This window comes from Myotis lucifugus, unplaced genomic scaffold (assembly GCF_000147115.1).
Source record: "Myotis lucifugus unplaced genomic scaffold, Myoluc2.0 scaffold_158, whole genome shotgun sequence".
In the NCBI taxonomy this organism is placed as follows: Eukaryota; Metazoa; Chordata; class Mammalia; order Chiroptera; family Vespertilionidae; genus Myotis; species Myotis lucifugus.
Genome location: NW_005871206.1, coordinates 2,603,313 through 2,616,831, shown reverse-complemented (window position 1 = coordinate 2,616,831; position 13,519 = coordinate 2,603,313). Strand labels below are relative to the sequence as shown.

Sequence of the window (13,519 nt, the reverse complement as noted above, 5' to 3'; positions counted from 1 at the left end):
AGCAGAGAGCAGCAAGAGGCTGGGCCAGAGCCACAGCAACCGGCATTTCTGTGTTGGGAAATGTGCTCCTGCTGTTCCCAGAGAACAGGCCCCCGGCAGCTCGGGGTAGGAAGGGGGGCAGTGTGGATGAGGCAGTCTGGGCAGCCGAGCTGGTTGGGGTGGGCAGTTTATCCTGATGGGGCAGGTCCTTGCCCTGGCCTCAGTTTCCCTCTTCTCCAGAGCGGATCATGCAGACTGTGGAGATCACTAAGCATGCAGTAGACATAGAAGAGAAGGGCGTGAAGCTGCGGCTCACCATTGTGGACACACCAGGCTTCGGGGATGCAGTCAACAACACGGAGTGGTACGTCTGACCAAGCACAGCCCCGGCTGCCTCCCCACCGACCACCTGTTCCGTACACACACCCAGGTGCACACATAGGCACAGGCGTATTCAAAACTGTCAGGAGGAAGAGGGTTGTGACCTTGAGCACGCCACGGCTCCTTTCTGGAAGCTGTCTGTGTAAAGCGAGAGGGAAAGGATTGGACTAGATGATCTCTAATGTTCCTTCTGACTCTGACCCTCATTCTATAATGGGAGTGAGGACACAAGATAAGAAAGAAGAGCCTCAAACAAGCAAACACGTGTGAAAACATGTAGAACAGGGCCTGACATATAGTAAGTGCTCAATAAACGTCACCCTACCTTCTTCCTCTCCTTTTACAGCAACACTTTAGGTGCCACAAACTAGAGTTATTAAAGGGGTGAGAGTGAAATGGAGGGAGGAGTAAATGGAAGGGGAGAAAGAAGAGACAAAGGAGGAAAGTGGAACTTCGTTTAAACTCCAGGCACACTCTAGGCTACCAGCTAAAAGAAAGGGTGGCTTTGCCATACCATCTCCCACCCCCACCATCCCTGCTTTTTGTTTTTTTTGTGTGTGTGTGTGTTTTTTTTTTTTTGCTTTTTTCAGCAACTGGAGGGATAATGGTCAGATCTGAGTGAGTAGATGAGGAGGAGAATGAGTGATAAAGACAGGAGTTAGGGTGGTGCCTTTGATGAAGAAGTTAGGCAGGGTAGTGCTAAGACCTCTAGACGGAGAGTTCAAGTCTTGCACAGTCTTGAGCAAATGACTGCATCCCTACTTCTTCCATTGAAAACACTGGCCTTTACCCCTCACCCAGTTGATCTGAAAATCATCTAGGACAGTGATGGCGAACCTATGACATGCGTGTCAGAGGTGACACGCGAACTCATTTTTTTGGTTGATTTTTCTTTGTTAAATGGCATTTAAATATATAAAATAAATATCAAAAATATAAATATTTGTTTTACTATGGTTGCAAACATCAAAAAATTTCTATATGTGACACGGCACCAGAGTTAAGTTAGGGTTTTTCAAAATGCTGACACGCCGAGCTCAAAAGGTTCGCCATTACTGACCTAGAATGATGCATGTAAATGTACATTGGAACCTGTAAAGGGCTGTTTACATTATACTCATGAATTTTAAGATGATAATTGCAGGACCAGTGCAAAATTAAAATGTGGGGCCCCTTGTTCAAAATTATTAAGAACTTCTAGATGACCACAGAGAATCAAACCAGTGCACCCCACCCCTGTGTGACTACACAGGTCGCACGCCCATGCAGCTGACCCTGGATAATCACCTCACAGGCTAATCAGACCCTTACAGACCTTTCTGTGCTCTGAACCTTCATTACATTCTTCATCATCACAGCATGGACTTTGGCTCAGCACACTGGTTCATCTTCAGTTTCACAGTCTAAGCCTTGAGGGAAGGGCCATTTCTTACATTCTTCCTGCATCACTGTGCTAGTACATGTTTTGTGGTCTCCACAAATATTCCTGATGGATTGAGGTGGCCTCCATGTCAACATCACTCTTCCTGCTCTAGGAATATGTCTCAGCAAACTGGGCTTTCCCTGCAACTCTAGCTCCAACCAATACCTGGTTCCTACTGTACCATCCCCTCCTCTTATTGTCCATAATAATAATATTGTATTTGCCTGGCATCTTACAGCTGACTGTGCTCCCTGCTCCTCCACATATACTCATTTAGTCAACCAGCAAGAATTTATTGAGCATATACTAGGTGTCCAGCCTGTGTTCGACGTTTTAAGGGATGCAGAACAAGTATGAATGATCGTTGTCCCCGAAATGCTTGTAGTCTAGTGGCAGTGGGGAGTGGGGAGCAGTAGTTCTCTAATATGTGCGTCAGTTGGGTAACAAATTAGTAAATGGGTCAGGCAATGTAGTGATAAACACACTGAGCTGAAAATCAGAAAGCCAGGGACCCCGTTGGGTAGAGAATTTCCCAACGAAGATAATCAGGATCAAATCTCTTAGCTGCTCTGGATTTAGTTCCTTCATGTATAAAATGACAGTGATGATGCTCAGAATGTCCTCTAATCAGGGCACCTATCAGTGAGGATTCAATGAGATAAAAGAAGAGGAAAGTACTGGAAAATTGAGGTTCTTGAATCTATATCTATAGATATATAAATTTGTATGTCCCCTCGTTCTCTTTACCACAGAGTGAGATTATATAATCTCTCTATAATATATATTTTCAAGAACCTCAGTTTTTCTACCTATCTGTCTATCTATTTACCTACCTACCTACCTACCTACCTATCATCTATCTCACTGTGTGGTGAAGAGAAGGGGAGAGTGTGCGTTAGTGTAATCAAAGGAGACTTGGTGGAAAAGATGGTTCTTGGATATGGCCTTGAAGGATGGAGTAGGTTTGAAGAGGTGGAGGAGAGGCTGGACCATGAACCTGACTTAGGGCTGCCTTGGTTTCCCCCAGTTGCTTTGTCACCTGGGCTCTTTTCCTCCCATCAAACTAGTATTTATTGAACTCCGCCTCTGTGCTTAGCCTGTTTTCTGTCAGGACATGGGATGCACCCCTGTCCCACCAGGTACCTCCCTGAAGAAGTAGTGAAGCAAGCCAGGGAATAACCAAGTCTTGAAAACATTGCTCAGGGTGGGGGCTACTCTGCAGCCCCAGAGCTCACTAGGCAGCCCCCACTCCCACAGTTTCTCTACTTGTCTGTCCCTGCCCCAGCTGGAAGCCTGTGGCTGAATACATCGACCAGCAGTTTGAGCAGTACTTCCGAGATGAGAGTGGCCTGAACCGCAAGAACATCCAAGACAACAGGGTGCACTGCTGCCTGTACTTCATCTCACCCTTCGGCCACGGGTATGGTCCGAGCCTGAGGCTCCTGACACCACTGGGTGCTGCCAAGGGAACAGGCCAAGAGCACCAGGCGCAGGGCTGCCACAGGAGGTGGTCACAGATTCCTGTTCCCCAGGCTCCGGCCATTGGATGTTGAATTCATGAGGGCCCTGCATCAGCGGGTCAACATTGTGCCTATCTTGGCTAAGGCGGACACACTGACACCTCCTGAAGTGGAGCACAAGAAACGCAAAGTGAGGGGAGCTGTGCAGGGAGGGGAGCAGGTGGGCTTCTGGGAAGGATGGGGTCCCCAGAACTGTGGGCCCCTCATGTGTTTGCCAGATCCGGGAGGAGATAGACCACTTTGGAATCAAGATCTACCAGTTCCCAGACTGTGACTCCGATGAGGATGAGGACTTCAAATTACAGGACCAAGCCCTAAAGGTGTGGCCACCCCCAGGGCATCCCTTTCCCATCTTGTTTCTTCTGGGCAGAACAAAGAAGTAGAATTCTATATAAGGGTGGTGTTTGGGGTGGGAGAGGACCCTGGTTTCCTAGAGAGGAACAGAGATGATGAAGACATAGGTGGAGAGGAACAGGTGAGAATGGGGGCAGGGGGGTGTTGACAGACACCCCAAACTTCTTCCAGGAAAGCATCCCATTTGCCGTAATTGGCAGCAACACTGTGGTAGAGGCCAGAGGGCGACGAGTCAGGGGCCGTCTCTACCCTTGGGGCATCGTGGAAGGTAAAGCACTGAGCTTGTGACCAGGGAACCACCTTGCCCTCAGTGACTCTCCCCTACCCATGCCCCTGGCTGACCCCTAGCCTTGCTATGCAGTGGAAAACCCAGGGCACTGCGACTTTGTGAAGCTGAGGACAATGCTGGTGCGTACTCACATGCAGGACTTGAAGGATGTGACACGGGAGACACATTATGAGAACTACCGGGCACAGTGTATCCAGAGCATGACCCGCCTGGTGGTGAAAGAACGGAATCGCAAGTATGGTCAAAAGCCAGGGCAGAGCTGGCAGGGGGGAATCCCAAGCACAACTTTGGGTGAGACTGAGCCCTTCCTCTTCCACAACACCTCAATCCAAGCAGGTGTTGGGGTCCCCTTAGCCTTACCAAGCCCCCTTTCCCTTTCCCTTAGCAAACTGACTCGAGAGAGTGGTACCGACTTCCCCATCCCTGCTGTCCCACCAGGGACAGATCCAGAAACTGAAAGGCTGATCCGAGAGAAAGATGAGGAGGTGAGAGCGGTATGGGGTTGACAGCCTGGGAGGTCCCCTGCTTGATCAGAAACCTTAGTGTCTCTTGGTTTGGGAATAGGAAGATCCCTGGCCCTGGTGCATATCTGTGCCCTGCATTGGTGGATTAGTGGTTCCACCCAGGGTCTCTGACACACCCCAGGCTACCCCTGGCTCAAGGGATCAGAGAGTGGGAACACTTCCCCAACACGAGAGGACTCTCTAAAACAGGGGTCCTCAAACTACGGCTCGCGGGCCACATGCAAATATAAATATTGTATTTGTTCCCGTTTTGTTTTTTTACTTCAAAAGAAGAAATGTGCAGTGTGCATAGGAATTTGTTCATAGTTTTTTTTTAAACTATAGTCCGGCCCTCCAACGGTCTGAGGGACAGTGAACTGGCCCCCTGTTTAAAAAGTTTGAGGACCCCTGCTCTAAAAGTACCCATTTTGATGCCATGTGCCTGTTCCAGCTGCGGCGGATGCAGGAGATGCTGCACAAAATCCAAAGACAGATGAAGGAGACCCACTAGCTGACTGTCAGCCCTGGATATTTAAATCTTCTCCTCTTCGTTTTGCCCATGCCGGCCCCTTCCAGCACCAGCTCTGCTCAGGCCCCTGCAGCTACTGCCACTTCGCCTTACATCCCTGCTGCCTCCTAGAGACTCAGAGGAAATAAAGTTTAGCAAATATATAGTGGCTCCCGGTGTCACTGTCTGTATCTCTACCACCTCCCGGAGATCAAGAAGATCCTAGGACCCAGTTTTGACAGGCTTCTGGAGGAGGGTGCTGGATTATGGCGTCTAGTAGGGAAGGGGGGAGTAGGGGAAATTTCCTCCCCCATGACAGGTCTTCAGTCCCTGCCTAGAATAGTCTGGCCCCTCTTTTTTACTCACCATTATCTAGCCCGCCTCTCCTATCTGGGCCTGGGCCTCTCCATTTTTCCCACATAGTACATTCAGTTCTATGGAGTTTTGGATCTGATATCTGCCTTTGGGAAAACATGGAATTGACTTCATGCAGCCTCCTGCCTTCCTGTTTCCCCTGATTTGGGGAAAGGGATACACAGAATTAAGCTCTGTACGCTAGGAAGCTGTGACAGAGCACTGAACAAATGTGGAAACCGCTGCGATCACCAAACACTACTGTAAACGCCGGGAATGAACCAAGAAACCACTGCCCTGGAAGAGCTCAGCATTTAATGCTTATTAGGCATCTCCTAGGATGCAGACACTGTTCTAGACCCAGGCCAGGTTCCTGTTCTCCTGGAATTCACTAACTGCAGGAGAAGTTCCAGCGTTCTATAAGCAGACACGTGAAAACATTTTGGCTGCGGGAGCTGGCACTAAAGCACTGGGGCCCACTCCAAACTCAAGCCATCTGTTGAGACTCTGAATCAACAACTGTTCTCCATTTCTGTCAGGGTTCGTGGTATCCGCGGCCACGACGCCCCCCAGCGGCCGCCCTCCGCCCTGCCGTCCGGTCTGGCTCCCCAGGAGAGGAAGGGCGGAGCGAAGAGCCGGGTCCTCGGGGCAGTCCCATTCACCACTCCCTGCACAGACTAGGCGGTGGCCGCTAGCTAATGGCAGTCTCGGGTCCGGATTTCCCCTCTCAGACGTGAGGTCTTTACTCAGGACTGACGGAGCCATGCAGGTCATGAAGGACGGCAGGGCGCGTTCGCCGATGAAAAGTGAGGGTCAAAACGCGGAAGAGGGAAAACCCCGCCGCAGGCGGAGGAGACAGAGAGACGGAGCCTCAGGCCCAGCCCTCCTCCTCCTCTTAGCCTGCGGGGCCTCTCCTCCCTTTCCGCTTTGGGACAGGATGGCCGCCGCGAAACCAAGACGGGAAATGGATAGACTGAGGGGGGACGGGAGACCTTTCTGACAAATATTCCCAAGGAAAGGTCGTCACCGGAAGTGACTGTAAAGTCCTGTGACCCTACAAGGCCCCGCCTTCAATTGCGCTACCAGTAGGCGACGAGCCTCTCCTACTTCCGGCCCCTGGAGCCTTAGCCAGCAGCCCCGCTTTTGTTGCTTTCCCATTGGCTGCCGCAGGGACGCGCTGTGATTTCCCATTGGTCGCATCTCTTCTCCAGTCCCGCGCCTCATCCCTCCAGGTACAGTCTTGTCTTCGGGCACCCGATAGGGTAAGGTTGGGAGGGCGTCTGCCCAACTTGACCAATGAGCGGCGTGAAGGGTGAGGGCGGTGGCTGCGTGGTGAAGACAGGGCGGGACTTGGGGTGGCGATTGGCCAGGGCGGGCACAGACGAGGGATACGATTGGTTGGGGAGAGGGGCACCGTGGTGGGGTTGTAGCTGCGCGGCCTCAGCAGCTGCGGGAGACGGAAGTGGTGAGAGCGCGGCCTCGGAGGGTCGGGCGGACGCCGCCTGGGTGAGTCACCGTGCCCCGTGTACTGCCAGTCTGGGAACCGCAAAGACCGCGTCTTACCCGGCTCCGCCCCGACCCCACCGGCTTTCGTGAGCCCCGCCCTCTGTCATTCGGGGCTCCGCCTCCGGGCCTTTAGGCTCCGCCCCTAGAACCTGGGCACCTGGGCTCCCCTGCCACCCTGGCCCGCCTCCCCCCCACACCCCCAGGGCTAGATCCCTTAGGTGTAGGGACCCTGGGCCTCCCAGACTTGGTCCATGTTTCTCCCTCCGTTTCCCTGAGGCTGCGTGCCAGTGGGCGGTGAGGCAGCACCTTTGGCGTGCCGCTGGCTGGCTGTCCCATGAGGAAGCGTGGGCTGTGATCAGGGTGGTGGGCAGGAATGCAGATGGAGGCTTTTATCCTGCTCCCTGGGAAGAAGCGGGTACTACGAGACTGCCCGAGCTCAGAGAGCAGGCGTGAAAGAAAGTGTCAGTGAAACCGGGCCTTGCGCCCTCAGTGGGCCAAGGAGGCCCATCCTGAAATTTGTTGCTTGTGCCCATTTGACAGGTACTGTCTCCGAGGCCTGATTCTGTCCTTATTGTGGGCCTCCTCTCGCTAAACCACTTAGTGTCAAGTAGCTCGGCAGGACCTGTGCAGCCCTGCTGCCTTCTGATCACAGGTTGTGGTCCCCTCCCTCTGCCCTCTGCCTTGGACTCTGCCCCCAGTAGATAGGTCAGGTGGGTACTACTCCCAGTCTCAGAGGCCAGCAGAGCATTCCCGTGGATTCATGTCCCCACCAGGGCCAGGAGCGAGTCCTGGTTGAGCAGCCTCTGTCTCATCAGAGGTGGCAGTTCTTTTGTTCTCCCGCACAAGAACAGGGGGTTGGAGTGTTTTGCACTTCTCCTTCTGGGCTTGGAAATCAGGACTCTTGAATTCTGCTGAATAATCTTGGATGATACTTATTCTTGCTCCAGAACTCCGTGGCTGACTTCATACCCTGCAGAATCACTTGTTGCTTTTTCCCCATGTACCTGCCATTGCCTCTGTCTGGCATAGTGACTTGTAGAGAGGCTGGACTCTCGGTGAGGAATGAGAATTAAGGATTGTAGAGAAGTTCAGGAGTAGATGTGTATATATATAGCATTTGTTGATTCCATGGTAATGTTAATGGTGTTCTTTACTCTTATGTCTACTTATAGTGAAAAGCAGGCAGCCGGGACCCTCACCACGGTAGAATGGTGAGTACTCTCTTCTCCCACAGAATTTGTGTGTTCTGTCATCCTTGTGTCTTTCTCCGTGAAGCTGCCCACCCCTCCTGGACCTTGAGTTCAGGCCCTAAACAGGTTCATCTGCTCTGGAGATAAGTTAAGTTTCTTTAGACTGTAAAACATCAGCCGGTATACGACACTGGGACAGGAAGCCTTTAGAAATCGTTTTCTGCCTATGTTATGCCTTCGCCACGCTACCACTGGCTCTCTTAGCCTTTCATAATGGCCTTTCTCTGGGATCCCTGGTAGAAGCTCTCTGTTCTGGTCTGAAAAGCCAGGCCTCCTTTATCTCAATATCCTGTACTTCCTAGTGGGGCCCTTGAATATTGTGGGTGCTGTATCAGGAGAGGCCTCTCCAAAACTGTGGGGCTTCTCCAGCTCCAAGGTGCTGCTGTCCATGAAGCTCCTGCAGGCAACAGGTGACTGGATATATGGCAGGATAGCACCCTCAAGGTACTCAGAATATCGCTGGGAGTGGTTATAATGTTCCCCTATGTTTTCTATTAACTGTAACTGCATACTTTCTTCTAAGCCTGAAGTCTCACAGTGAAACAAGATAAGGCTTACTTCTTGGGGAGTTGAAAGGTTTTAGTGAGATAAAATGTAGATGCTTAATAAAATGTCAGGTTTTCTCCCATTTCTCCCATTCCCTTCCTCCAAAACCCAAACCCAAATCCAAACTAAAACCTTGAAAGTTACCAGGCACAAGAAGTGTGGGGTTCCAGCCAGCTCCTTCTTTGACTCTTGGGAACATTTTGAGCCTCTTATCACTGCTCCTTGCTCCGTGGCCCTCTACCCAACTCCCACCAGGCCCATACCCTTGGCTTTCAAGTTTTGTTTTTGTAGTCCACAGTTCTAGCCTTTCTCTGTCTCAACCTGAGAAATCCTTTCTCTTCCAAGTAAGACTTTCTACCCAGAAGTCTGAGAATGTGAGACAGGGCAGAGATGGACCGGAATGAGTAGGATTGGGCAGAGGCCTTGGAATAAAACACAGAATTTCTCTTTCTGGAGTGTGGAATGACCAACCTAGCACTAGCCCAGTGTCCATTTTAATGGGCAAAAAAGGGAGTGGGATTTAGTGAGGTCGGGGGATGGGAGGGCCCTGATGGACAGGGATCCGATGGGTGGTGGTTTTGGAGGGAAATGACGAAGCCTTGACACTGGAAAGAGCATGAGGTGGATGTAGGTGAACTCCATCGTGGGAATTCACAGGCATTGAGGGGACTCAGCTGTCTCCCTGGCGGTGGGAGTGGTGGTGGTGGGGGCACAGGGCCGGATTTGTAACAAGAGGGATGTGGGGTGGCTCACCTGGGAAGATGGGAAATGAAAAGATGTAGGCGTCTCGCCTTCCCCTTTCCCGCGGTCAGGGGACAGCCCCGCAACCCAGCCCCCCGAAAGCCCCTAGACATCCCCGGGGGCTGTGGGGAGGGAGGAGTCTGTGGATCTGGGTGGGGCCGAGGACCCGTCCCGCCCCCGCCTTCCTCCGCGCGGTTTCGGGCGCTTCCCTCTCTTGGCTCCCCTCCCTTTCGCGCGCGTGTCGGAGGGCGGAGCTGGGCTCGCTCCATTGTGGAGAGGAGGGAAGAGGCGCGCGGGAGTCGCGCCGAGGCCCCGCCGCCAGCGCGCTTGCCTCCTGGCCTCCGCGGCTGCACCTGGCGGGCCCCACAGCCGGGATGCGGCGAGCGCCCGGGACTGGCGGGCAGCGCAGCGGCTCCCGGGACATGTGCGCTGGCCCAGACCTCCCGCGACCATGAGCCTGACCGCCCGCGTCTCCTGCTCTATGCTTAGCTGCTTTGTAAGTGCCGGCCCGCCTGCGTGGGCCCGGGGCCCCAGCGCTTGCTGCACCCGCAGCCCCGCCCAGGGCCAGCCCTCGAGATTCTGAATTTCAGCCCATCCCCCTTCTCAAGGATTCTGGCAGGAGAAGGGGGCTATTCTTTTTCTTTCTTGGATTTGCTTTGATCTTCGGGTGTTGGGGGTTGTCGATGCCCGGGGATGGAAATTCTGTGATTCGTGCTGGTCCCGCAGCCACTGCCCTTGACTGCAGATCTCCAGGCCCCGCCCTGCAGGGGTACATCCCTTTCCCTCCGCCTCTCCATCTTGGTCCCACCCGCTGCATTCTTGCTAGGGGCTGTGGGATGTGGCCAGTAGGCTGTCTGGGATTTTAGGGGGCTGGTTGGGGGACACAGGATGTCTGAGCTGTCTCCCTGGCTCCAGTCCCCTCCCCCTTCCACCACTCCTTCCCTCACCTAACACGCCAGTCTTTTCTCCTTGACTGTCCCCCAGACAGCCTCTGTTCTCCATCTTCCCTGACTCTGCAGGCCTCCGTACCTCTGCATCATTTCCAGCCCTCCCCTCCTCCCCTCTGGCTAATGCTCCTTCCCAGCTTCCCCATCTGTCCTCTCAGATGTTCCCACCCTCACCTCCTCACCCGCTGCGGGTGTCTGCCAGGCCTCTCTACCCTGGTTGTCCTTGGGTCTCCCTGTGCCTTCTAGGTGCGTGGATCCCCCCTTTCCCCTCCCTGGTGGTTGGGAGAGGAGTGACTTCTGCTTGCTGTGGGCATCCTCAGGAATTCCCCTCTGATCAGCAGACAGGGCAGGTGGCTTGGTGGGTGTTGGGGGCTGGTTAGCAGTGTGGGCCTAACTGGAAGATAAGCTCAGCTCCAAGACATATCCTCCTTTTGAAAGCACCCATGACGGCCCTCTAGAGGCACAGCACTGAATCCCCCGGCCCACTCCTCTTTGTCTCCTTCGCCCACCAGGTTGAAGCCTCTGTGGCTTAGGTGCCTGCTTTCCCTCTTGTCTCTAACCAGCTGCCACACCTGGTTCCTTTTCCTCAGGGCAGCACTTTCCATTCCCACTTCTGTCTTACCTTTACGTTAGTCTGTCTTTTTCTTAGGTTTCTCTCCTCCACGGGGAAATTTTGGTTCTATAGGAGATCCCCCCTTTGAGGAGAATAGATTCCTAGTTTCTCTTTGGACCTTACTCTTCCCTGAGGCTTATTACCCCTCTCACCAAGCCAGGCCTCCTTTCCATCCTCTGGAGACCAGAACCTTTATAAGTGTCCATGAGCTGTATGTGGGTTTACTGAGGGGACGGAAGTAGAATGAGGCCTAAGGGGCCAAGTGGAGCTGGTGACTTAGGACTGAGGCCTTCCCCACAGGGTGAGGAGGGGCCCCCCAGCCTGGAGTACATCCACGCCAAGGATCTGTTCCCCCCCAAGGAGCTGGTGAAGGAGGAGGAGAACCTGCAGGTAAGGAGCGGGGGGCCCAGGGTGGGGGGAGTCCTGCCTGGTTAAAAAATACCCTCCCTCCCCCCAAGTATCTCCAAGGGGATCTAGTACCAGAGTTCTGGCTTCCTGCTCCCCAATCTGTGAAGGTAAGGCAGTCTGTGGAGTCTGTCTGCATTGCATTATGGAGCCTTTGGCCCCAGGGAAGGCAAGGCAGCTTTCCTGTATAGCTGTTGCCTGGTGCTGTTACTATGGAGAGGACTCTTCTGTCCTGCCTTGGCCCAGCTTTTCTAGAGGGGATCCCACAGGTCAGGGGCTGGAGAGGGGAATGGAAGGGTGACTCAAATCTGGACTGAAGGATGCTCTGCCCCTTGCCAGGTGCCCTTCACAGTGCTGCAGGGTGAGGGAGTGGAGTTCCTGGGCCGGGCAGCCGATGCCCTCATTGCCATCTCCAACTACCGGCTGCATATCAAGTTCAAGGATTCTGTCATCAACGTGAGTACCTGTCTTGTTCTCCCACAACCAAGCCAGAATCCCTGTGAGGTGCAATGTGGAATTGCCCCAATGCTGTACTTGATCACGTCTCCAAGAAGTCGGTGTTCCTTCCTTTTTCCCACTAACTTTTTGTTTTCCTGCCTCATTCTTCCAGCTATAGATCTCCTGTCTCAGTTATTCTCCCTTCCTCTCTTCTCTCTTTCCCTTATTCTGTTGCTGGCTTTTCTAAGGGGCATAGTGGAATTGTTGGAAGTTTGCCAACTTGCCAGCTATATGTCCTTGGTCAAGTCACCCATCCGAGGCCCAATTGCCTTCTTAATAATATGAGGTGAAAAAACTTGCCTTGCAGGGTTCTTGTGATTATTAATTGGGGTCACATATGTAGAGGACCCAGCACAATTAGCAGGCACTTAATAGGCACTCAGTAAATGTCGGTTTCCTTTCTTCTGTTAATATATCAGCATCTGGGCTGGGGTGGGGGTGAAGAGTGCTGTGGACAGTGGGGATCTGAGCTTTCAGTTTGCCCTTCCTCTAAAGGTCCCCCTCCGGATGATTGACAGTGTGGAGAGCCGTGATATGTTCCAGTTGCACATTGCCTGCAAGGACTCCAAAGTGGTGAGGTGAGAACAATGGGGCCTCACTCGGGTCCTCTCACCCTAGTCTTGCCCTAACCTTTCTGCTGCAGGGTTCCTGTGGAGCAAGAAAGGAAAGGTAGTGCCTCACTTTTACAATTTGAAAAAAAAAGGTGAAAACCTTGTCTGGGTTGGGTGGTCAATTTTCTGACCCACAATATCTTGACCTGAAGAAATGGGGATAATACTTAGCTCATGGGGTTGTCATAAGGATTATATGAGGTAATATGTAGGAAAGCACATAGAATGATAACCTTTATTGTTGGTTCATTTATTTGTTCAGACTGTTCTAAGCACTGGAGATACTACAGGGAATAAGTAGACAAAATTTTCTGCTCTCATGGGGCTTATATATATTATAGTGGGGAGATACTAGCAGTGAATAAAATATGTTACGTGTTGCTAAGTGTAAAGGTAAAAAATATAGCAGGGAAAGAGGATATGGAGTGCTATGTGGGTGAAGGTTGTAGCTTTAGACAAAGTGCTTTGGGAGGCTGCACTGAAAAGGTGACATTTGAGTCAAGACCTGAAGAAAGTGACCATGTGGATATTTTGGGGAAGAGTGTGCCAAACAGAGGTAATTGAGTGCAGAAGCCCTGGGGTGAGTTTGTACCTGGCATGTTGAAAGAATGATGAGGAGGTTAGCTTGGCTGGAATGGAGTGCATGTGGGTGAGGGTACTGGGATAGAAGACTTGAGAGGTCAGGGGGGTGCCAGACTGTCATATGACTGACTGCCTTTTACTTTGAGGGAAATGAAAAACCACTAGAGGGTTCTGAGCAAAGGAGTGATGTGATCTGATTAATGTTTTATAGAATCATGCTGGCTGCTATATTGAGAATAGTTGGAAGGGGACAGGGGCAAAAGCAAGGGCAAAAGCTGAAAAACTAGTTAAGCTATTGCAGTTACCCTGGTGAGAGATCATGCTGGCCTGTGTAGGGCGGTAGCTGTACTATTCTCAAAACTGAGAAGCGGTCAGATTTTTTAAGGCAAAGATGACAGGACTTGCTTACAGATTGGATATGTGAAAAAGGAGTCTGGGATGACTCCAAGGATTATTAAAAGATGCCAGTTAGAGCTGCATGTGCTCAGTCTGTAGGGATCAGGAGGAGA

At 52.2% G+C, this 13,519-nt stretch overlaps 2 protein-coding genes across 9 annotated transcripts in view; both read left to right on the top strand.

Moving 5' to 3' along the window:
- SEPT4 (septin 4) overlaps positions 1-5,128 on the top strand; it is a 20,273-nt gene extending 15,145 nt beyond the window's left edge. For 3 of the 4 annotated variants that reach the window (XM_023759570.1, XM_023759569.1, XM_006095624.2), the window contains 8 exons: positions 220-343; positions 3,069-3,203; positions 3,316-3,433; positions 3,522-3,623; positions 3,829-3,925; positions 4,019-4,181; positions 4,332-4,431; positions 4,901-5,128. In XM_023759570.1, coding sequence (XP_023615338.1) covers positions 220-343; positions 3,069-3,203; positions 3,316-3,433; positions 3,522-3,623; positions 3,829-3,925; positions 4,019-4,181; positions 4,332-4,431; positions 4,901-4,960 — 899 coding nt within the window. In that variant the 3' untranslated portion in view covers positions 4,961-5,128. Of the gene's footprint in view, positions 1-219; positions 344-3,068; positions 3,204-3,315; positions 3,434-3,521; positions 3,624-3,828; positions 3,926-4,018; positions 4,432-4,900 lie in introns of all 4 variants that reach the window. The other variant, XM_014461683.2, reaches the window with a different exon arrangement.
- An 858-nt stretch (positions 5,129-5,986) lies between these two features.
- MTMR4 (myotubularin related protein 4) overlaps positions 5,987-13,519 on the top strand; it is a 24,018-nt gene continuing 16,485 nt past the window's right edge. For 2 of the 5 annotated variants that reach the window (XM_023759568.1, XM_006095619.3), the window contains exons 1-4: positions 9,598-9,850; positions 11,215-11,304; positions 11,659-11,775; positions 12,313-12,395. In XM_023759568.1, coding sequence (XP_023615336.1) covers positions 9,806-9,850; positions 11,215-11,304; positions 11,659-11,775; positions 12,313-12,395 — 335 coding nt within the window. In that variant the 5' untranslated portion in view covers positions 9,598-9,805. Of the gene's footprint in view, positions 6,544-6,702; positions 6,818-7,240; positions 7,358-7,989; positions 8,029-9,597; positions 9,851-11,214; positions 11,305-11,658; positions 11,776-12,312; positions 12,396-13,519 lie in introns of those variants that run through there. The other 3 variants (XM_023759566.1, XM_006095620.3, XM_023759567.1) reach the window with 3 other exon arrangements.